Source organism: Macaca thibetana, chromosome 13, assembly GCF_024542745.1.
Source record: "Macaca thibetana thibetana isolate TM-01 chromosome 13, ASM2454274v1, whole genome shotgun sequence".
NCBI classification, from domain to species: domain Eukaryota; kingdom Metazoa; phylum Chordata; class Mammalia; order Primates; family Cercopithecidae; genus Macaca; species Macaca thibetana.
Window position 1 is genome coordinate 51510213 of NC_065590.1, and position 23120 is coordinate 51533332.

At 38.1% G+C, this 23120-nt stretch overlaps 1 protein-coding gene across 10 annotated transcripts in view; it reads left to right on the forward strand.

Moving 5' to 3' along the window:
- Nucleotides 1-23120, forward strand: part of CCDC88A (coiled-coil domain containing 88A) — a 131246-nt gene that overhangs the window by 11312 nt on the left and 96814 nt on the right. For all 10 annotated transcript variants that reach the window (XM_050754610.1, XM_050754611.1, XM_050754617.1 and 7 more), the window contains exon 3: nucleotides 18280-18388. In XM_050754610.1, the coding sequence (XP_050610567.1) occupies nucleotides 18280-18388 (109 nt within the window). The remainder of the gene's footprint in view (nucleotides 1-18279; nucleotides 18389-23120) is intronic.

Genomic DNA, 23120 nt, shown 5'->3' on the forward strand with positions numbered 1-23120 from the left:
AAAGATGAATACAAGTATTGTCATGCAGGGTTGATGGCTTATTTGAGATTTGGAAACCACACATTTGTAGTTGAGCCAGTGAGCATGGTTGACTAGCCAGTAATGCTTAGCTGCTCGGAAACTGACAAAAATACCTGTAGAATTTATTCAGAATTCTGAATAAACAGACGTGGGATGAGAGAAAAAACAGACTACAGATTCTTAGCTGAATAGTTGAATAATAATGTGTGAGCATTAAAGTGAGGAAGAAAGCAAAGATTAGGAGGAAGCTTAGAGATTAAGGATTGTGTTGCTGGAAAGGGGTCCCAGTCCAGACCCCAAGAGAGGGTTCTCTCGGGCAAGAAAGAATTTAGGGCGAGTCTATAAAGTGAAAGCAAGTTTATTAAGAAAGTAGAGGAATATAAGTATGGCTGTTCCACAGGCAGAGCAGCCATGAGGGCTGCTGATTGCCCATTTTTGTGGTTATTTCTTGATGATATGCAAAACAAGGGGTGGATTATTCATGCCTCCCCTTTTTAGACCATATAGGGTAACTTCCTGCCATTGCCGTGGCATTTGTAAACTGTCATGGCACTGGTGGGAGTGTAGCAGTGAGGAACGACCAGAGGACACTCTTGTCAGCATCTTGGTTTTGGTGGGTTCTGGCCAGTTTCTTTACTGCAACCTGTTTTGCCAGCGGGGTCTTTATGACTTGTATCTTGTGCCAACCTCCTATCTCATCCTGTGACTTAGAATGCCCCACTGGCTGGGAATGAAGCCCAGCAGGTCTTAGCTTTATTTTACCTAGCCCCTATTCAAGATGGAATTGCTGTGGTTCAGACGCCTCTGAGAGTTGTAATAAGAATGAAGGAAGAGTAGGTTAGAAGTGAGGGCGTGAGAGAAGGTGAAAAGATAGAAGGTCGAGGTCAAAGTAGATGTTCAGAATTTGAGATTTTGGAGGTTGCAGTTCTGAATAGTGATTAGGACTATGATTAGACAATACTAATGGGTGGATAAAATAGAATAAAATGAAGATAAGTAAAGTTGAGTAGGAATTTTCTTCCTTTTTTTTTTTTTATGAGACTGTGATCTCTTGATTTCACACTACAGGTAGAAGTTAGTATTTTGAATTAAAGTAGAAAGCTGGGGCCAGGTGCGGTGGCTCACACCTGTAATCCCAGCACTTTGGGAGGCTGACGCAGGTGGATCACTTGAGGTGAAGAGTTTGAGACCAACCACGCCAACATGTTGAAACCCCATCTCTACTAAAAATACAAAAATTAGCTGGGCATGGTGGTGAGTGCCTGTAATCCCAGCTACTCGGGAGACTGAGGCAGGAGAATTGCTTGAACCTGGGAGGTGGAGGCTGTAGTGAGCTGAGATCATGCCACTGCACTACAGCCTGGAAGATAGAGCAAGACTCTGTCTCAAAAAAAAAAAAAAAAAAAAAAATTAAACTAGAAAGCTGGGCAGTATAATTAGTGGGGAAGAAAAAAAAGGTAATTGTTTATAACATTTTATTTTATTTTATTTATTTATTGTTTGAGACAGAGTCTTCCTCTGTCACCCAGGCTGGAGTACAGTGGTGCGATCTCGGCTCACTGCAACCTCTGCCTCCTGGGTTCAAGCAATTCTCCTGCGTCAACCTTCCTGGTAGCTGGGATTATAGACACCCACCACCATGCCCGGCTAATTTTTGTATTTTTAGTAGAGACGGGATTTCACCATGTTGGCCAGGCTGATCTCAAACTCCTGACATCAGGTGATCCACCTGTCTCGGCCTCCCAAAGTGCTGGGATTACAGGCATGAGCCATCGTGCCTAGCCCATAACTTTTTATATTAACATAGTCCTTACGTTAAAAATCAAACTTTGTGAGGTATCTCAGTAGTCCTTCATGAAAAATTTTTAGATAGTGTATTCTTTTTTTTTTTTTTTTTTTGAGACGGGGTCTTGCTGTGTTGCCCAGGCTGGAATGCAGTGGGATGATCACAGCTCACTGCATCCTTGACCTCCCAGTCTCAGACGATCCTCCCACCTCAGCTGCCTGAATAGCTGGGACTATAGGTGTGTGTCACCATGCCTGGCTAATGAAGATTTTTTTTTTGTGGAGATGGAGTCCTACTTTGTTCCCTAGGTTGGTCTTGAACTCCTGGGCTCAAGCAGTCCTCCTGTCTTGGTCTCCCAGAGTCCTGGGGTTATAGGCATTGGCCACTGTGCCTGGCCTGTATTCTTAATGTGACTGATTTTCCTAGTGAAGGCTAGAAAAAAAGTTGAACTTCACATTATCATCAATAACATAACTATTAATGCCTCCTTTCCCTGGGTGGTGAAGGACCAAGGAAGTTGGTTTAGTTTTAGATGTTGGATACTAGTCTTTGATTTTTTTTTTTTTTTTTGAGACAGGGTCTCGCTCTGTCACCCAAGCTGGAGTGCAGTGGTGTGATCACAGCTCACTGCAGCCTCTACCTCCTGGGATCAAGCGATTCTCATGCCTAAGCCTTACGAGTAGCTGGGATTACAGTTGTGCACCACCACACCTGGCTAATTATTCTTTGGTATTTTTAGTAGAGACGGGGTTTTTCCATGTTGGCCAGGCTGCTCTCCAACTCTTCACCTCAAGTGATCAGCCTGCCTCAGCCTCCCAAGTGCTGGGATTACAGGTGTGAGCCACCGCGCCCGGCCACTAGTCCTTGATTAAGACCTGAACTACTACAAAGTAGTGGAGGATGAGAATTTACAGGGAAATACCAATGGAAAGACAAAACCCCTAATCCATGGTTTAAAAGGTGAACTGTAGTAATATCCCAGTTAACTTGAATAATTAGGGAAAATGGGGTGAGTTTTCTTATATTTGAAGGTTAACTTAATTTTTTCCAGCTCCTTATTTCGTATGTTTGCAAATGAATTAGACTATATTTCCACCTTTGCAAATAGAATGTACATGTAATGATTCAGAATTTATATATATATATATATATATATATTTTTTTTTTTTCCTGAGACAGAGTCTCGCTCTGTTGCCCAGGCTACTGGAGTGCAGTGGCCTGATCTTGGCTCACTGTAACCTCCGCCTCTTTGATTCAAGCGATTCTCCTGCCTCAGCCTTCTGAGTTGCTGGGACTACAGGGCGTGCCACCACGCCTGGCTAATTTTTTGTATTTTTAGTAGAGACGGGGTTTCACCGTGTTAGCCAGGATGGTCTCGATCTCCTGACCTCGTGATCCACCTGCCTCAGCCTCCCAAAGTGCTGGGATTACAGGCGTGAGCCGCCGCACCTGGCCTGTATCTTTTTTTTTTTTTTTAACTTAAGTATTAAGTATAGCAGCAGCCCCCAACCTTTTTGGCAGTAGGGATCATTTTCATGGAGGACAATTTTTTCCATGGACCAGGGCGGGGGGCATTAGATTCTCATAAGGAATGGGCAACCTAGATCTCTCGTATGGTAGTTCACAATAGGGTTCGTGCTCATAAGAGAATCTAATGCTGCCGCCAGTCTGACAGGAGGCGGAGCTCAGGTGGTAAAGCTCACCTGCCCACCGTTCACCTCCTGCCGTGCAGACTGGTTCCAAACAGGCCACGGCCCTAGACTAGTCCTCGGCCCAGGGGTTGGGGACCCCGAAGCATAGTACTGAATGTGTGTACTGACTAAGACAAACCTGTAGTTAATAGTGAATGATCCCAAGCAGGTATTTGAAAACAAATCTCTGGTTATTAGGTTGCTTTTTTTTTTCTTCTTTTTTTTTTCATTAATCTGTATGGGTTTCATGTTTCTTTTGAGAGAGAGAGTGTGCTGAGAGAGTGAGTTGTGCGGGCGTGTGAACTGGAATAAATTAGGGAGCCCCGATGTCTAGAAGTTAGGTTTGGCCCCGAAGGTATGGTTAGTCAGGGAAACCTATCTGTGAAGGAAGTTAGATTTGATTTAAACCTTGAAAGGTGACTGGACTTGGATAGCTATCCATGAGGAGAGGGTATTTTAGGCCAAGGAAGCATTTTGGGGGGAAAGCATACTGCATGTATGATTTGGGAAATGGTGAGGAGACTTGCCTTAGGGGAGGAACCAAGTTGAGGAATAGTACAATACAGTATTTTAAAATCTTAGGTCATTTGTTCCTTTGCCTTTTAAAACCTATTTAGTGGCCGGGCGTGGTGGCTCATGCCTGTAATCCCAGAACTTTGGGAGGCCGAGGTGGGCGGATTACCTGAGATCAGTTTGAGACCAGCTTTGCCAACATGGTGAAACCCCATCTCTACTAAAAATACAAAGATTAGCTGGGTGTGGTGGCACATGCTTGTAACCCCAGCTACTCAGGAGGCTGAGGCAGGAGAGTTGCTTGAACCCGGGAGGCAGAGGTTGCAGTGAGCCGAGATCGTGCCACTGCACTCCAGCCTGGCCGACAGAGCGAGACTCTGTCTCGAAAAAACAACTCTTTTGCTAAATTGGAGGTCCCCAAAACAGTTTCTTTCTCATGGACCATTTGTAGAACATGACTGCAAGTTTTGTTAACTTGTCTATTAATAATTCCTTACCTTTCTGTATGTGTATCTTTCCTCTAACTTGGTTCATCGCATCTTGAATGTATGTGTGGCTATTTTTTGTCTTCTATTTTACTTTTTATTATATTTCTAATTTAATTTTTGTTTGTCTTAGTGCTTTTGTAATAGGTATCTATTATTTTGCCTTTAATTGGTGGGTTTATAATGAAGTTAGCGTTGATCCATTTGGAGCACTTTACTGGTACACTGAAAAAGACAAACGAATATTGTGGTAATCTTATTCATATACTTAGAGTTGTCCTGTATGGGGACTTTAAAAAAAAAATCAGAGAAATTGGTGATTGGAAAAAAGATTTTCTTACCAAATTTAAAAACTGCTTACTTAAGGTAAGTTTCCATGACTAAATTTAATTCATTAATTAGAAGAGATTGTTCTTTGGGATTTTTTTCTCATTTTAAAGGGCTTTCTTCTCAAAAATGAAAGTGATACTTGTCACCCATAATTAATCAAGTGAACTATTTAAATTACCTTAGGTGGGGAGTACAGATTAAGAAGCCTTACTATACTGAATTGATAGTATGGGAGTGAAAGCCATAGTAGGTAAGTCTGTCACTGATCAAGGGAAATACCTGACTGTATATCAGCTCACTTTGGAATTTTTTGAGTCTCTAGGCCTAAGTAGATCTGGAGCAATTACTACTCTAGAATACTGATTAAAACCAACTTCTGTGACCCAATCTTAGGGCTTAGGGACGATGGGTAAAATGTTCCATCACAGATCAGTGCTGTCCATTGAATCTATAAACAGCCTTCTTTTGTTTCAGTTACTGGTCATGAGGTTGGCAACCATATAAGTGAATGTTCTAGATTAGCATATTATTAAGTCCCCAGGTCTCTATACCAACAACAGGAATTGAATTACCTAATACAGTAGTTCTCAAATGAGATCAGACCCCTGCTAGCACAGAGATTCCTTCAAGGTTTGTCTGTCAGATCAGAATTATTTTCATAATACTACTAAGATGTCCTTTGCCTTTTTTTGTGTGTTGCTAAAGCACTGATGGTGCAAAAGCAAAGGTTAGTAAAACTGCTGACATTTTAGTATGAATCAAGGAATTGTACCAAACTGTATGGGCAATCATTGTATTTTTCTCATTATATACTTGTAAGATATATATAAATAAACCCAGTTTCACCATGTCCTTGATGAAGCAGTGAAAGTTATTTTGTTGGGTCTTGACCCTTGAATCTATTTAACCTTCTGTGGGCAAAATGGGAACCATATATAATGTTCTTGCTCAATGATTATCTCAAGAAAAGGTATTCATGATTTTTGAGTTGCAAGGTTGAAGTAGTCCCTGTTTTTTGGAACACCATTTTTATTTGAAAGAATGACAGACAAACTGGTTGTTAGTACTTGAGTACTGGGCAGACAGTTCCTCAGAAATGAATAAAGTGAGCCTGTCACTTCAGGGAAAACAACTGATTGTTGTCAGTGATGAAATTTGATTTACAGAAAACATGGACTTGACAGCTACTCAATATTTAAAGACTTTTCTGATGAGATTGGAGATGATATTAATGAATGTGTTTTGTTTTTTGTTTGTTTGTTTTTTTAAGACGGAGTCTTGCTCTGTCGCCCAGACTGGAGTGCCATGGCTTGATCTCAGCTTACTGCAAGCTCCGCCTCCCGGTTCACACCATTCTCTTGCATCAGCCTCCCAAGTAGCTGGGATTACAGGTGCCTGCCACCATGCCCGGCTAATTTTTTGCATTTTTCGTAGAGACAGGGTTTCACCGTGTTAGCCTGGATGGTCTCCATCTCCTGACCTCGTGATCCACCCCCCTCGGCCTCCCAAAGTGTTGGGATTACAGGCGTGAGCCACCGTGCCTGGCTGTTTTTTTTTTTAAAGTAATAAAATGTGCTGACATTTGGAAGATCTGTATAATTCAGAGAACCAATAATTTCTAAATGGCCAATGAATAATGTTAAGAAGTTACGCATACATAGTTAAAAGATCCGTTGAACGTGCCAGATAGACCAATGGATTTTAATGTAAAACAGAGAAAGAAAAGTTCATTGATATTTAGATTCCACATTGCACTTAACCTTTAAGAAATAACCTTTACTGGATATTGGTAATATCAAAGATTATCAATAATTGTGTGAATGTGCCAATCATAATTTTCCTTTTTCTAATTACATACTTGTGTGAAGTCATTATTTCTTAAAGCAAAAACAATGTATCACAGCACACTGAATGCAGAAGCAGGTTTAAGAATACAGCTGTATTCTATTAAGCCAAACACTGAGATTTGCAAAGAAGTGAAAGAATGTTATTTCCCACTAAAATGTTATGTTTTGAAAAAGTTATAAAAATGTTCCTTATGTTAACAAACACTGTTATGTTTAGGTGAATTAATATTTTAAAAAATTCTTTATTTTAAATTTTATTATAGTAAATATAGATAGATATAATGCACATAAACAAAAGCTCTTTGGGAATCTGCAGTAATTTTTTAAGAGTAAAAAGGGGTTCTGAAACCAAAAGTTAAAAAACTGCTAACTTAATATTTGAAGGGCTAAGTTGACATTCTAATAAATAAAGGGTGGGTTCAGCCATTTTATTAAGTTTAGATGAAACCAAAGTAAAGTATATGTATAGTACTGGATTTTAATTATTTTTGCGTCCATTTGCAGTTTTTAAATTAAAGCATTACTTCTGTTTGCTAAATCAGTGAATATCATGCTTTACTGCTAGCTTAATGTTGGACTAACGAGAAAATGTCATAGATTTTCCAACTTTTGAAAAGGTAACTTAATGTGTCCAAAATTATGCGAACAAAAACATGAGAGACTGTGTCTGTAATCTCTGTATGGTAATTATATGTCACGTACCTCTCCAAGAATGACCTGTTCAGTCAGTGTGAAGATCAAGATAGTTAATATATGTGAAAATATTCTGTAGATAGGTAAAAGCTTATATTAATATTAGACTTGTTGGCTGTCATGCAAAGTAATTGAATTTATGAAAGTGGGAAGAAATTGAGTTGAAGGAATATATATATATATATATATATTTTTTTTTTTTTTGAGACAGAGTCTTGCTCTCTCATCCAGGAATGCAGTGGTGAGATCATAGTTCACTGCAGCTTCTAACTCCTGGCCTCAAGTGATCCTCCTGCCTTAGCCTCCTGCGTAGCTAGGTCTACAGGCACACACCACTATCCTCAGCTAATTAAAAATTGTTTTTTTGTAGACAGGGAGTCTTGCTATGTTATGTTGTACAGGTTGGTCTCAAACTCCTGGCCTGAAGTGATTCTCTGGCCTTAGCCTCCCAAAGTGCTGGGATTATGGGTATGAGCCACCTCCTCTAGCCAATACATTTTTTCCCTTATAACCACTAATTTTCTGTAATGTACCCTCCAAACAGTGCTGCAAAATAAGAAAGCCACTAATTTTCCTGAAATACCTTACTACTTGGATACTTGGATAACCCTTAATGGTGGTGCTGTTTACCCAGTTAATTATTTTTCATCAAGCAAACATTCTGGTTTATTCACACTTAAAGTTAGATACGTAAATTAGTTATTTCAGATGTATCATGGTGACATGCAAATATTACATAGTTATGTTATTATATAATTTATCTCAAAAATTTTAAAAGACCACACTACAACCGTAGTTTTAAATTACAGTGCCATGATCAAAAACCCCCATCAGTTAAGCACCAACACAGAACAGATGGTCCAAGAGGACATACAACAGGTTTACAGTCTGGAGGAGAAAAGCATAGAGCCATTAAAAACTATCAGATTTCTGTTTCTTATATATATTAGTTAATGAATAAGTAAAGAAATAATCCTTGGTCATACAGGGACCAAATCTTAGAGTATTAGTGTTGCAAAATTGCTAAGTTTAACTTCATATTTTTTCCTGATTTATAAATTTTTATATACAATGGTTGATAATACTACTGTCTGTTTATTATTTTAATTGAAATTAACGCAACTTGTCATAAGTAGGTCATTTATAAATGTGAAATTGCTTGAGGCCGTCTTTTACTGCCATGTTGCATTTAACTCCTGGTTGAACAGATTTGAGCTGTATTAGGCTATTTGTCACTAAAGCATTTTTTTACTTTTCATCTTATAAAGGAAGATGGTTGACTTGAAATTGTGCTGCCTTGGAAATAGCTGTGTGTGATTGGAAAGGTACTTGCTCACATTTCACATGCCACGTGTATCTTGTTCAATAGCTCATCTTGTATTTTAGAAAACGGCCTTTCCAAAGATACATTCTGTAGAAAAAAATGGTATAGTAACACTTTCAAAAAGAGCCTGATGAAAACTTTATTGTGATTATTTATTCTGAATTAATTTTTGTTTTGCATTTTAAGTATTAAACAAAATGAAAGGCAGAATATTTGGAATATTTAATAGACTACATTTTCTCTTTAGAGAATTCTGTGAGTCATACTTAATAGACTACATTTCTTTTTAGAGCATTCTGGAGTCATACCATACTGTTTGTTTAAATTACTGTATTGTGATTTTTATTATATTAAAAGTATTGGAATACAGGATTCAACCTGAGGAAGCTGATAAAAGCACACACACACACAGGAATGAGTGTTTTTTTCTGTCTTTATACTGGATGCATTATTTTTATAGAAGAAATTTTTAATACTGTTTTCTTTTCTTACGGCTTTTTTTTCTTTTCTTTTTTTTTTTTTTGGTGGGGAACGGAGTCTCCTTCTGTTGCCCTGGATGGAGTGCAATGGCGCGATCTTGGCTCACTGCAACCTCCGCCTCCCGGCTCAAGCAATTCTCTGCCTCAGCCTCCCGAATAGCTGGGATTACAGGCACCCACCACCATGCCCAGCTAATTTATTTTTATTTTTATTTTTAGTAGAGATGGGGTTTCACCATCTTGGCCAGGCTGGTCTCGAACTCCTGACCTCATGATCCACCCACCTTGGCCTCCCAAAGTGCTGGGATTACAGGCATGAGCCACCGCGCCTGGCCCAGAGTGACAACTTTTTAAACTTTTTTTAAAGCAATTTCTTCTGTTATTTAGCCCATATATAGGGATAATAAAGCGATCACATCCTTAGGGTGAAAGGGCCTGTTTTCTGTGATCCTAACATATGTCAGTATGACCCTTACTCATATTGGGCCTGCATCAAATGGGAAACTCAAGCCTTATAAGGGGAAGTTTATTGCTTTCTAGATCCATGCCGAGAGTGCTTAATGGTTATCCTGGGCTCTAAGTACAGAAAGTTTATAATAATAGACTGTGATATAACATCTGATGGTTATAAAAAAATAGGAACTCTTCAGTTCTGTTTTCATACTAAAATAACTCTCGAATAGGTACAGTATAGAATAGAAGTTATAGATAGAGACTTGGAGTGCTTAGGGTATTAGCCTGTTCAAGAACTCCACTATTCTGTTGGTTTTCCTAGAGTCAAATCAGAGCATAGAAATCCCTTCACAGCCCATGGGCTCATTTCATAGATTTGTAGACACAAAGCAGCACAGTTTTATGAAGGGATGTAGAAAGTTTTCATTCACCTATCTTTAAGATCCCTTTTGATTGTGAGGTTAATTTTAGGTGTTGAAGTACTTTTCTCTCAAATATTTAAATTGCGTTTTTCATTTTTCCTCAGATTTCTAAAATTTCATCTGGTATCATTAGTATATAACTATATAATTCCTTCCTTTTATACCCAGAATTATTTTAATTGTTAAAAGCAGTCTTTCGCAAAGTCTGAAAAAAACTTAATATAAAACATCAATTTTTCTTTTTTACAAAAAAATTTTAAAAGATTTTGATTAAACCAAAATTCTAAATTCGGAAAACTTGCTAATTCTTGAAAGAGCTTTATGCAAAGACTGTAGAATTTCCTGACAACTGAATAAATTTCAAGATATCATGTGAGGAATATTGGACACAAAATTTAAGAAGAAGCATTAACACTTTTTTTTGAAAAAACACTTTAAAGGAAACAGATCTTGATAACAACTCTGTCAAGGACAAAGGTAGCATTTACATTATAAAATTTATTAAAGGAATGATATCACCATGTGTTCATTAGAATATTGCACATCCAAAGTATAATATCCAAATTATGTATTTGGATAATCCACATTAGTATAATCCAAATTGTATATGGTCATGTAGTAATGAGCTTGCACTACAAATAATACAGTTTTAAAATTTATATATATTTTTAGTTCTAATATTAAATTTTTCTTAGGCTGGGCGCGGTTACTTACGCTTGCTATCCCAGCACTTTGGGAGGCCAAAGTGAGAGGATCACTTGAGGCCAGGAGTTCAAGACCAGCCTGGTCTACATGCTGAAACCCCATCTCTCCTAAAAATAACAAAAATGAGTCAGGTGTGGTGGTGGGTGCCTGTAATCCTAGCTACTTGGGAGACTGAAGCAGGATAATTGCATGAACCCAGGAGCATTGAGCTGAGATCATGCCACAGCACTCCAGCCTGGGTGACAGAGCGAGACTCCATCTCAAAAAAAAAATTTTTTTTTCTTGAGTACTTATTGTTAGATTTAAATACCCAGGTTTATAATAAAATATCACCACAGTGAACTGGAGGAGGGAAGGAAATTAATCATCTTTAGTTTGATTACTCACTGTGAAAACAGAATTGGGAATATGCCCAAACAATACAATAAAACAGTGATGTATGATGTACACTTGGGTTTTAGAAAAAACATTGCTGAAACCTTTTTTTTTTAAGTCAGTCTTTTCTTTGTTTTCTTGAATGATCCTAGAAAGGAAAAACTAGGAGAGAGTAAAGGAGTTCTAGGATCCTAGGCAGATTACTAGTTTGAACTTTGGTTTTCTGATTTATGGTGAAACCAGGTATCTCTAAAGTGTTTCTAGGTCTAAATGTGGTCAGTGTATGAGTAGGAGGCAGTCATAGATGAGAGGTATGTAAGGGATTCAAATGTAGAATAAAGAAAATAGAAATAAAAGATAGAAGAAGGCTAGAAAGGAAAGGTATTTAGTGTTTGCAAATGAAATTTATATAAGTGTAAATATACCTAAAATTTTTGTTACTGGTGTTGTTCTTACTCTGTTCTCCCAATTACAAGTATAGTTTTCTCCACAATGATAGCTTGACTAGACCCAGCTTTTATGCATTAAGTAATGTGGCCAGTAGAGTAGGTACTCAGTGAGTATTTGTTTAACTTACTGACTAAAAAAGATACCAGACAAGAAAAAAGGAAAAAAGAAAAAAAAAGATACCAGAGTTGATTGCCTAAATAAAACAGGGTTTTTCCTTCAGTTTTACCATGACTTCTTGACCATGCTGCTATTTGTCTTTGTTTGCCATGACACGTGATCTGACTTCTACAATATAGTCTCCTTGTTTTTTGTAAGTAACTAGTTCTAGTTGATGCTTTTATTTGAGAGACTCACTTTTCCATTTAAACTCTCATTTGCCTTGGGCTGTTCTGATTTTTTCACTATTTGTCTTGCAATAAGCATAAATCAGTCACAGGTCAGATTTAGCTTGCCTTGCTAATAGTCTTACTTGTTCTGCAGATCTCAAATTGTAGTTTAGGACTCTATTATTCAACTGATTTTTGATACGCACCTTAGTAAGAGAACCTATTCCAGGCTGCCAAGTGAGTTGTTAGCTTGGAGATTGTCAGCTTGTAACTCTCAATAGAAAGCAATGGTTTAAAAAACACTATGCTTAGTCTTTGTTTATTCTTATTTTTATTTATTCAAACAATATTTGTGTTAGGAAATATGCTAATTTTTAGAAACAAAAACATGAATAAGAAGATACGGTCCCTCTTTTCAAGGAACTTAGAATCTAGTGAGAAAGTGGGAGTCAAAAAGACCAAGTATTGGAAGACCCATGACAGAGTTATGTACAAATAAAGGGGAATAGTTATACCATAGACTGGAGCTGAGAGAGTATGTAGTCTAGGACTTTGAGGGTGATGTAACAGTGTAACTCACTACATTAACATATTAATGGAGAAGGATCAGGTGGGAGTAGATGTAGGAAAAATTGGATATGCCAGGTGTGCTGTGGCTTGTGCCTGAAATCCTAGCTAACTAGAAGACTGAGGCAGGAGGATCACTTGAGGCCAGGAGTTTGAGGCAAGCCTGAGCAACATAGTGAGAGATCTCATCTATAAAACATTTTTTAGGCAGGGCACGGTGGCTCATGCTTGTAATCCCAGCACTTTGGGAGGCCAAGGCGGGCAGATCACTTGAGGTCAGGAGTTTGAGACCAGCCTGGCCAACATGGTGAAACCCCATCTCTACTAAAAATACTAAAATTAGCCAAGTGTGGTGGCACACACCTGTAATCCCAGCTACTCAGGAGGCCGAGGCAGGAGAATCACTTGAACCCAGAAGGTGGAGATTGCAGTGAGCGGAGGTTGTGCTATTGCATTTCAGCCTGGGCAACAGAGCGAGACTCTGTCTCAAAAAAAAAAAAAAAAACCAAAAATCAAAACTTTTTATTTTAAAGTTAGCTAGGTGTGGTAATGCACATCTGTAGTTCCAAGTACTTGAGAGACTGAGAAAGATTTCTTGAGCTTACAAGTTAAAGGCTGCAGTGAGCTATGATCATGGCATTGCATCTCAGCCTGGGTAACAGAGGGAGACTCTGTCTTCAAAAAAATAAAAAATAAATAATACTGGATAAAGTTCAGCACCCATTCAGACAGTGAATAGAAATGGAAGGGAATGCCTGATAGATGGTATCTATCAGAAAATTACAGCAAACATCATGTATTAATGGTGAAACATTAAATGCAGTTCTCTTAGAGAACAACAAGAGAAGGATATCTGTTGTCTCCATTTCTATTTGTTAATGCACCAAGTAAAGAAATAGAAATGTAATGCAAGATTGAAAAGGTGGAAATAAACTGTCATTTACTGATGGTGTGATTTTTTTTTTAACCTAGAAAACCCAAGAACGTGAACCTAGTAAACTAAGTTTTGAAAGGTGGTTAATTAGACATTCAGCATTCAAAAACTCTATAGTTTTGGCTGGGCACGGTGGCTCACGCCTGTAATCCCAACACTTTAGGAGACAGAGGTAGGTGGATCACTTGAGGTCAGGAGGCTGAGATCACCCTGGCCAACATAGTGAAACCCCGTCACTACTAAAAATACAATAACACTTAGCCGGGCGTGGTGGCGCGTGCCTGTAGTCCCAGCTACTCGGGAGGCTGAGACATGAGAATCGCCTGAACCCTGCAGGCAGAGGTTGCAGTAAGCTGAGACCGTGCCACTATACTTCGGCCTGGCAGAGTGAGACTCTGTGGCAAAAAAAAAAAAAAAAAAAAAAAAAAAAAACCCAAAAAACCAAAAACAAAACCCTATAGTTTTCAACTGTTACACAATAGCACCAGTAGACAATGTAATAGAAAAAAAAATCCATTTCACAAAGCAACAAAAGCTTCTTTACCCAAGTAAGAAAAAGAAACTTAAATATGTAAGACTTCCGTGGGGAAATTTTAAATTTTTACTGATGGAAATGAAATGCCAGTTTTTAATCAAATTAATATTACTAATGTCAATAAATCCCAACAAGGTTTTTCATAGAACCTTATAAATATCCTAAAATGATAGAAAAGGTCACTATGTTCAATTGATGAAGACAGTATAGAAAAAACAACAACAAAAGAAAGGGACTTGTCTTAGTAGAATTGAGATCATAATAAAGCTATAATAATAAACTATAGTATAACAAGGTTTTAATGACACAGAGATAGACAAATGGCTTAGTGCGACAGAATAGACTCCAAAAGTAGACATACACTTAATGTGGGAATCTGAAATCAGTGAGAAATGTAAGCTCTTTAGAAAATGGTGTTGGCATAATTGATTATCAGTATGGAAAAGCTACAAATTAAATTCAAGAGGACCTTCAAAAGCACCAGTAGACAACCTATTAGAGTAAAAAAGGTTAGCATTGTTGCTAAAATTGAGAAGAATAAACAAAAAATGATAGCATGTCATTTGATGTTCACATATCAGCATTAACCTATCAGCAAATACATTTTTAAAATATTACATTAACTTTAATGGCAAAAACTATAAGCATCTAGGAATAAATCTAATAAAAGGCCTTCCTGAAGAAGATTATAAAATGGTTTTGAAGAAGAGCTGAATGAATGTAGAGAGATACACCATGCTTATCAGTGGGAGGACTCAATGCTGTAGAGTTGTCAGTTCATTCTTAATAAATTTGTAGATTGAGTGCAATTTCAGTCAAAATCTTAATAGGTTTTGTTTTTTGTTTATGCAGAATATGACAAGCTGATCCTAAAAATCATCAAGGACCATGAATGAATAGTTAAGATAAATTTGAAAAAACAGTTTAGTCAGGGCATCTTGCCCTACCTACACATCAAGATGTAAATAACTATAGTTGTTAAGGTGGTGCTGTTGACGTGGGAATATATAGGTAGACCAGTGAAACATAAAGGAGAACACAGAAACAAGCCAGGCCCATATATTAATAGGATGCATTGAGAAGAACACAGCATCTCTTCTGTGTTTTTCCTGTTAAGGATATATATCCTGAACTTAATTATGAGTCAGCACAGTCTTATCAGACAAACCCAACTGAAAGTCATTCTATCAAGTATGTTGCCTGTAACCCTTCTAAAGTGTCTAGTTCATGTACATCAACAAAAGGCTGAGAAATCTCCAGCCAGAAAGAGATTAAAGATTGCAGTTCAGACTACCACATGCCAAGTGTGATTCTGAACTGGATCTATTTCCTGTAAAGAACATCCATTCATTATTGGGACAAGTAGGGAAACGTGAATGGATTCTTAAGATTGGACTATGTAGTAATGTATGTTTAATACTGCCCCATAGCTCATTAGGCTCCGTTCATTCATTTCAGCTTTTTTTCCCCCTCTCTCCGTGCTTCTTTGGATTGTTTTTATTGTAATGTCTTCAAGTTCACTAATCGTTTGCTATACAGTTTCTAATCCGTTGTTAAGCTCGTGTGGTGAATTTTTCATTTCCAGTAGTTGTATTTTGCAGCTTTAGAAGTCCCATTTGAGTTTTTCAAAACATGATTTACGTTTCTTCCTGCCTAATATTCATGTCTTTCTTTAAATCCTTTTGTAGGTTTATAATAACTGTTTTAAAGTCCTTGTCTGTTATTTCTGTGATCTTTTTCATTTCTGGGTCTGTTTCTGTTGACTGTTTCCATTTTCTTTCCTGGTTATAGATCACATTTTCCTGATATTTTGTGTCTATTCATTTTTTTTAATTTTATGCTGGATATTGTAATGATTATATTTTGGAGTGTCTGGACCTTGTCCTTTTAGAGTGACGAACTTTGTTTTGGCAGGTTGTCAGGTTACTTGCAATCAGCATGATCCTTTCGAGACTTGTTTTGTTGGGGGTGGGGTTCTTGAATAGCTTTTACTCATCTGCTGATTTAGTCCTCCTTCTAAGACATGACTCTTGTGTGGTCTCTGCTGTATGTTCTGGACGTTCATTAAGTCTACTCAACTCTGCTTGTCAGAACTCAAATTTCTCTCTTTGCATTGTGAGCTCTGAGAATTGTTTAGCTTACAGCTTTCTTATATTTGATCTCTGCTTAGCCTTGTGGAGTTTTAGGTTATACATGCACAATTTAGTATTTAGCCAAAATTTTGTTGGTTTTTTGGTTTGTTTTGTTTTTGAGACAGGCTCCCACTGTGTTGCCCAGGCTGGTCTTGAATTCCTGGCTGCAGGCATTCCTCCCACCTTAGCTTCCCAAAGTGTTGGGATTACAGGCATGAGCCACTACATCCATGCTTGTGTGAAGCCACAGCCAAAATCTTAAAGGCAGATTTTTGGAGCTCTTTGTTAGTGTAGCTCCCTTTTCTTTGGTATTCTTTTCTGAATGTGTCAGTCAGTTCAGCATCCATGAACTCCAGCTTTGTCTCCTCAAATTCAACAAGACTTGGTTTACCCATTTTCCCATACCTCATTCTGGAAAGCACCTCTCTGCCTTACTAGAGAGAACCTAGTCTTGCATTACCTGCTGTCCAAAGTCTGAAAACAGTTTTCTCGTGCTTTGTCCAGTTTTCTAGTTTTTTATGGCAAGAAGGCATCTTCCTCCTTTCTGTAATAGCTACCCCTTCCTATTTTATTAATAGCTTAGTTTGATTGCATTATTTTCTCAACTAGTCCCTTGAGTAATCTCAGCATAAGTGGTTGAATTGATCCAAGGTTGGGGATTAAGAATGTGGTCAAAGGACAAAAGAATCAAGATGTTGGGAGTGGTGGCAAGCAAACAGTGGTTTTGAAGCAGTGGTTCTCAGAGTATGGATGGAGGATCCTTTTGGGGATCCATAGGGTCTTCCCACTTCTAACTACATGTGAGGGTGAAATGTCTTCATATGCTTGAACCAAAATAATAAACAATGGATTCAGTGCAGAAGCAAAGATAAGAATCTGTTTTTTAAAAGTTAAACCACACATTAAAGAGATACACAAAATAGTAAAACAATGCCACTCAGTTTTCTAAGTTCTTTTTGTTTGATTTTTGTTAGCATGTAATGGGTATATTATTTTGTTAAAGTGAGTTAATGCATACATAACTTTGAAATGTTCTGTCTTTAGTTCTTTTTTTTTTTTTTTTTTTTCCAGTCTCGCTCTGTAGCCCAGGTTGGAGTACAGTGGTGTGATCCTGGCTCACTGCAACCTCTGCCTCCTGGGTTCAAGCGATTCTCCTCCCTCAGCCTCCCAAGTAGCTGGGACTACAGTTGCACGCCACCACACCTGGCTAATTTTTGTATTTTTAGTAGAGATGGGGTTTCACCATGTTGGCCAGGCTGGTCCTGAACTCCTGACATCTGGTGATCCACCAGTCTGGGGCTCCCAAAGTGCTGGGATTACAGGCATGAGCCACCATGCCCTAACTCAGTCTTTATTCCTAACACACTAAGTATTAATTAAAGATAGCCCGCAACATCAAAAATTGTTTGGAGTCATCAATTAAGATTACAAAGGGGTCTTGAGACCTAAAAGTTTGAGAATTATGGAAAGAAAGCACCATAGAGTCTAATCTGTTTAGGGAAGGAACTAAAGGCATTAGGAATGCAATGGACTGTGTAAAAAGGGAACAGATTAAAGAATGAGGCATTTCTATTCAGTTTCTATTTCCTGTTGGATGGGTGTCAATTTGTTGACTTTTCTGCATCCTTGTGTGGAGGTGCCACAATTTCCCATTCTAAACCATGGATGGCTTGACTGTTTTTCTTCTGCAGTTTCTGCTGCCTCAGGATTATTGAGCCCTTTGCTTTCATTGACTCTACAGTTTTACCCAAGATAAAAGTACTAACTAACCTGTGTCATCCACTTTATCCTTGAACTTCTCTGAGACATTGCCTGTTCAAATATAATCCCTATTACCCAGTGAGGAGAAATAACATTTATTGGTTATTAGCCCATATTTTAAATGGATTTATTTTGTGATAGAACTATATATTCAAAGGAAATAGTTATTCATCCCAGGAATGTGGAGTGGCAACGTGACAGTGAAAGGCAACATTTGACTTAGGCTTGAAATTAATTTTGTTCTTGCTTTGGGAAATCAGTTGCATTTATATTAATTAGAAGCACTGAATACATGTCAAAGTAATAATCTGCCCTTTTGGACCATCTCTGTTAATGCAGGTGAGCACACAATTTATTTAAGTAAAAAAGTATTATATGATTAATTTTAATTATATATAGGTTGATAGTAGTATTTTATGTAATTTTAAAGTATTTTTGTATTTCTTACAGTAATCCTAAATTGGAGAGTCAGAGAGTAAATAAAAAAGTCAATAATGATGCCTCACTTAGAATGCACAATCTATCCATTTTGGTGAGACAGATAAAATTTTATTACCAGGTAAGTGCCCTTTTTAAAATTTGGGGTTTTAATAACTACTTACATTTTTGTATTATTTAGTATTAGTCATCTAACAAATATTTAAATGCTTATTATATGCCAGGTTCTGATCTGTTTGCTAGAGTTAGAGTAGTAAATAAGATAGTTTATTTCTTATGAATGTTAAAGGTTTAAGCAAGCACTTAATAATTTTCTAATGTTACAAATGACTACTGTATTTTATGCTTTAAAAATCAGGTCCCGGTTTCCTGAGAACTTGCATAGTGTAACATTTTGTTGTTAGACTTCTTGAATTATGCCTTTGAAAAGTGTACTTCCATTTAGAAAAGAAAACTGAATTGGATGCATATTTTAGTTTTTAAACATGAACATTGTTGAGGCTTTCAGTATGCCTCTCAGAATTGTTATATCTGTGTTGCATAAATTTTGGTTTGGCATATTTTAAAAGATTATTTCTATGCATTTTCTAATTTCTGCTATGATTTATTTCACTTATGAGTTACTTATAAGTATGCTTTTAAATTTTTGAACATGGTATTTTTCAAGTATCCTTTTTGGTTTTGATTTTTGGTCAAAGAATGTGGTTTGTATACTGATTCTTTGGTATTTGTTAAGAATTACTTATTTTGGCCTAGTATGTTGTTGTCAGTTTTCTTTAAAGTTCTTTGTGTGCTTGAAAAAGTATGTATTCTCCTATTGTTTGGACACAGAGTGAGAGCAGCCTTGTTTGTTAACTGTATTGTTCAAATCTTCTACAGCCTTATTGATTTGTCTTTTGAGCGATTATTGAGAAAGAGGAGTTGAAATATCCCATATGATGAATTTATCAAATTTTCCTTTATAGGCTTTAAAGCTGTTATTAGTTGCAAATAAATTTAAAATTGTTAAATCTCCCTGAAGAATTTGATTATTTATCAGTAATTTTTCCTTTTCCTATTTTTTTCTTTTTTCTTTTCTTTTCTTTTTTTTTTTTTTTTTTTTTTTTTTTTTGAGATGGAGCTTCACTTTGTTGCCCAGGCTGGAGTGCAGTGGCGCGATCTCATCTCACTGCAACCTCTGCCTCCCGGGTTCAAGCGATTCTCCTGCCTCAGACTCCTAAGTAGCTGGGACTACAGGTGCGTGCCACCGTGTCCAGTTAATTTTTATGTTTTCAGTAGAGACAGGGTTTCACTATGTTGGCTAGGCTGGTCTCAAACTCCTGACCTCAAGTGATCTGCAACCCTCAGCCTCCCAAAGTGCTGGGATTACAGGCTTGAGCCCCCATGCCCAGCCTATCAATAATTGTTTCTGCATGTTTTTCCTTTCTACTGGTTTAAAATTTTTTCACTCTTCCTGTTTTTTCAGAGGTGACTTTCGAAATTATACATTTTATACCTAAACACAGGAAAGGCCAAAATTAATGAGTATCTTTATCCTTTTATGGAATAGTGCTATGACGTTAGAATATTTTAATTCTAGTCATTCTCTTTTATGACTTTTAAGCTCTTCTTGTCTTGTATTTTAGGGTTTTTTCTTTACCCTACAAATTAAATATTGAGAAGTACTGTTAAATAAATAAAACCAATGTTTCTTTTTTTTTTTGATGGAATCTCGATCTGTCGCCCTGGCTAGAGTGCAATGGCATGATCTCAGGTCACTGCAACTTCTGCCTCCTGGGTTCCAGCAATTCTCCTGCCTCAGTCACCTGAGTAGCTGGGATTACAGGTGCCCACTACCACACCTGGCTAATTTTTTTGTATCTTTAGTAGAGACTGGGTTTCGCCATGTTGGCCAGGCTGGTCTCGAACTACTGACCTCGTGTGATCCGCCTGTCTCAGCCTCCCAAAATGCTAGGATTATAGGCATGAGCCATGTGCCCAGCCCTTTTTCTTTAGCTCAAGCTGCATGTTTTTCTTTGAGAATATTTGTCTGAAAATGCCTTTATTTCAGTCTTGTTTTTGGAAGATAGTTTCTTTGTTTTAGTTTTTAAATAGAGTCGGAAGGCTGGGCGCAGTGGCTCACACCTGTAATCCCAGCACTTTGGGAGGCCGAGGTGGGCAGATCACTTGAGGTCAGGAGTTCTAGACTAGCCTGTCCAACATGGCAAAACCCTGTCTCTACTAAAAATACAAAAATTAGCCAGTCTTGGTGTTGGGCACCTGTAATCTCAGCTACTCAGGAGGCTGAGGCATGAGAATCACTTGAACCCAGGAAGCGGGGGTTACAGTAGTGAGCCAAGATCATGCTGTTGCACTCCAGCCTTGGCAACAAGAGCAAAACTCCATCTACAAAAAATAAAATAGGCCGGGCGCGGTGGCTCAAGCCTGTAATCCCAGCACTTTGGGAGGCCGAGACGGGCGGATCACAAGGTCAGGAGATCGAGACCATCCTGGCTAACCCGGTGAAACCCCGTCGTTACTAAAAAAAATACAAAATACTAGCCAGGCGAGGTGGCGGGCGCCTATAGTCCCAGCTACTCGGGAGGCTGTGGCAGGAGAAAGGCATAAGCCCGGGAGGTGGAGCTTGCAGTGAGCTGAGATCCGGCCACTGCACTCCAGCCTGGGCGACAGAGTGAGACTCCATCTCAAAATAAATAAATAAATAAATAAGTAAATAAAATAAAATAAAATAAAATAAAATAAAATAAAAGTGATAGGGTCTCACTATGTTGCCCAGGCTGGTCTTGAACCCCTGGGCTCAAGCAGTCCTCTCTCCTTAACCTCTCAAAGTGTTAGGATTACAGGCATGAGTGATTGCACTAGGATGAAATAGTTTTAAGTATGCAGTTTTAGGTTGACAATTATTTTTCTCTCAGTACTTTGCAGACTTAATTCTTCTGTTTCTGGATTTTTTTTTTTTTTGAGACAGAGTTTCACTCTTGTTGCCCAGGCTGGAGTGCAATGGCACGATCTCAGCTCACTGCAACCTCTGCCTCCTGGGTTCGAGTGATTCTCCTGTCTCAGCCTCCTGAGTAGCTGGAATTACAGGCGCATGCCACCACGCCTGTCTAATTTTTGTATTTTCAGTAGAGACAGGTTTCATCATACTCGTCAGGCTGGTCTCGAACTCCTGACCTCAAGTTATCCGCCTGCCTCGGCCTCCCAAAGTGCTGGGATTACAGGCGTGAGCCAACACACCTGGCCTCTGTGGTTTCTTTTTGCTCTGGAGAAATTAACTCTCTAATTTTTGTTATTTAAGCTGTCTTTTTTTTTTTTTTTTTTTTTTGAGGTGAAGTTTCACTCTGTTCCCAGGTTGGAGTGCAATGGCGCAATTTTGGCTTACTGCAGCCTCTGCCTCCCTGATTCAAGGGATTCTCCTGTCTTAGGCTTCCGAGTGGCCGAGACTACAGGCATGTGCCACCACGCCCGGCTAATTTTCGTATTTTTTAGTAGAGATGGGGTTTCACCATGTTGGCCAGGCTTGTCTCGAACTCCTGACCTCAGATGATCCACTCACCTCAGCCTCCCAAAGTACTGAGATTACAGCCGTGAGCCACCACACCTGGCTAAGCTGTCTTTTTTCTTTCCAAGCTGCTTTTAGTATTTATTCTTCTAATATTTGCTCTTTTCTATTCTGCTAATCTGATCTCTTTCAAATATTTCTATTTATATATATTAGACTTTCTTACTCTGTTTCTTGCTTATTAAACTTTTATTTATTAAGCTTGTGCTGCATTCTGAGTCTTGTTTTCAGAACTCTCTAATTTACTAATTCACTCCTTATTTGTGTCAAATCTTCTCTTTAACCCCTTGATTATATCTTTCATTTCTGGAAGATTTGGTTCTTTTTACATTGCCTTTTCATTTTTTTCATTAGTCATTTTCTTTACTTTTTCAGATATTTAAATTTTTTCTGTTTTAGATTTCATATCTGATTATTCAAAAATCTGAAATATGTACAGATCTGAATCTGTCCTTTGTTTTCTGCTTGCTGTTTCTTGTGGTAGTGGTGGTGATAGTAGTAGTGGCAGTGGCGGGGGTGGCAGTGATATGTGTGTGTTTTAATTGTGAACTCATTTTTTGGGGGCCTTTATCTGTGTGGATTCTTTGTGTTCAAGTCAAGGATGCATTGCTTCAGAGAGGATTTGTTACCTGTTGTGCAACCAACCCTGAATCACCTTTATTTTAAGCAAGTTTGGCCAGGCGCGGTAGCTCACACCTGTAATTCTAGCACTTTGGGAGGCCGAGATGGGTGGATCACTTGAGGTCTGGAGTTCCAAACCAGCCTGGCCAACATGGTGAAACCCTGCCTGTACTAAAAATACAAAAATTAGCTGGGTGTGGTGGTGCGTGCCTGTAATCCTAGCAACTTGGGAGGCTGAGGCACATGAATTGCTTGAACCAGGGAGGTAGAGGTTACAGTGAGTGGAGATCACGCCACTGCACTCCAGCCTGGGCAACAGAGCGAGACTCTGTCTTAAAAAAAAAAAATAATATATATATATATATATAAAAATATTATTAAATATATAATTAAGTATATTTATGTACTTATATTTATAATTAAATATGTATATTTAAGCAAGTTCATATAGAAGCAATATTGTTGTACTATAGAAAATTAGAAAAAAAATAGATAATACAGACATAGTTCTAGTGCCAGGAAATTACCACTGTTGTCACCTGAATATGTATACATTTCTGGATTTTTTTTTCTTTTTTGAGATGGAGTTTCGCTCTGTCACCCAGGCTAGAGTGCGGTGGTGCAATCTCAGCTCACTGCAATCTCTGCCTCCGCCTGGATTTTTTTTTTT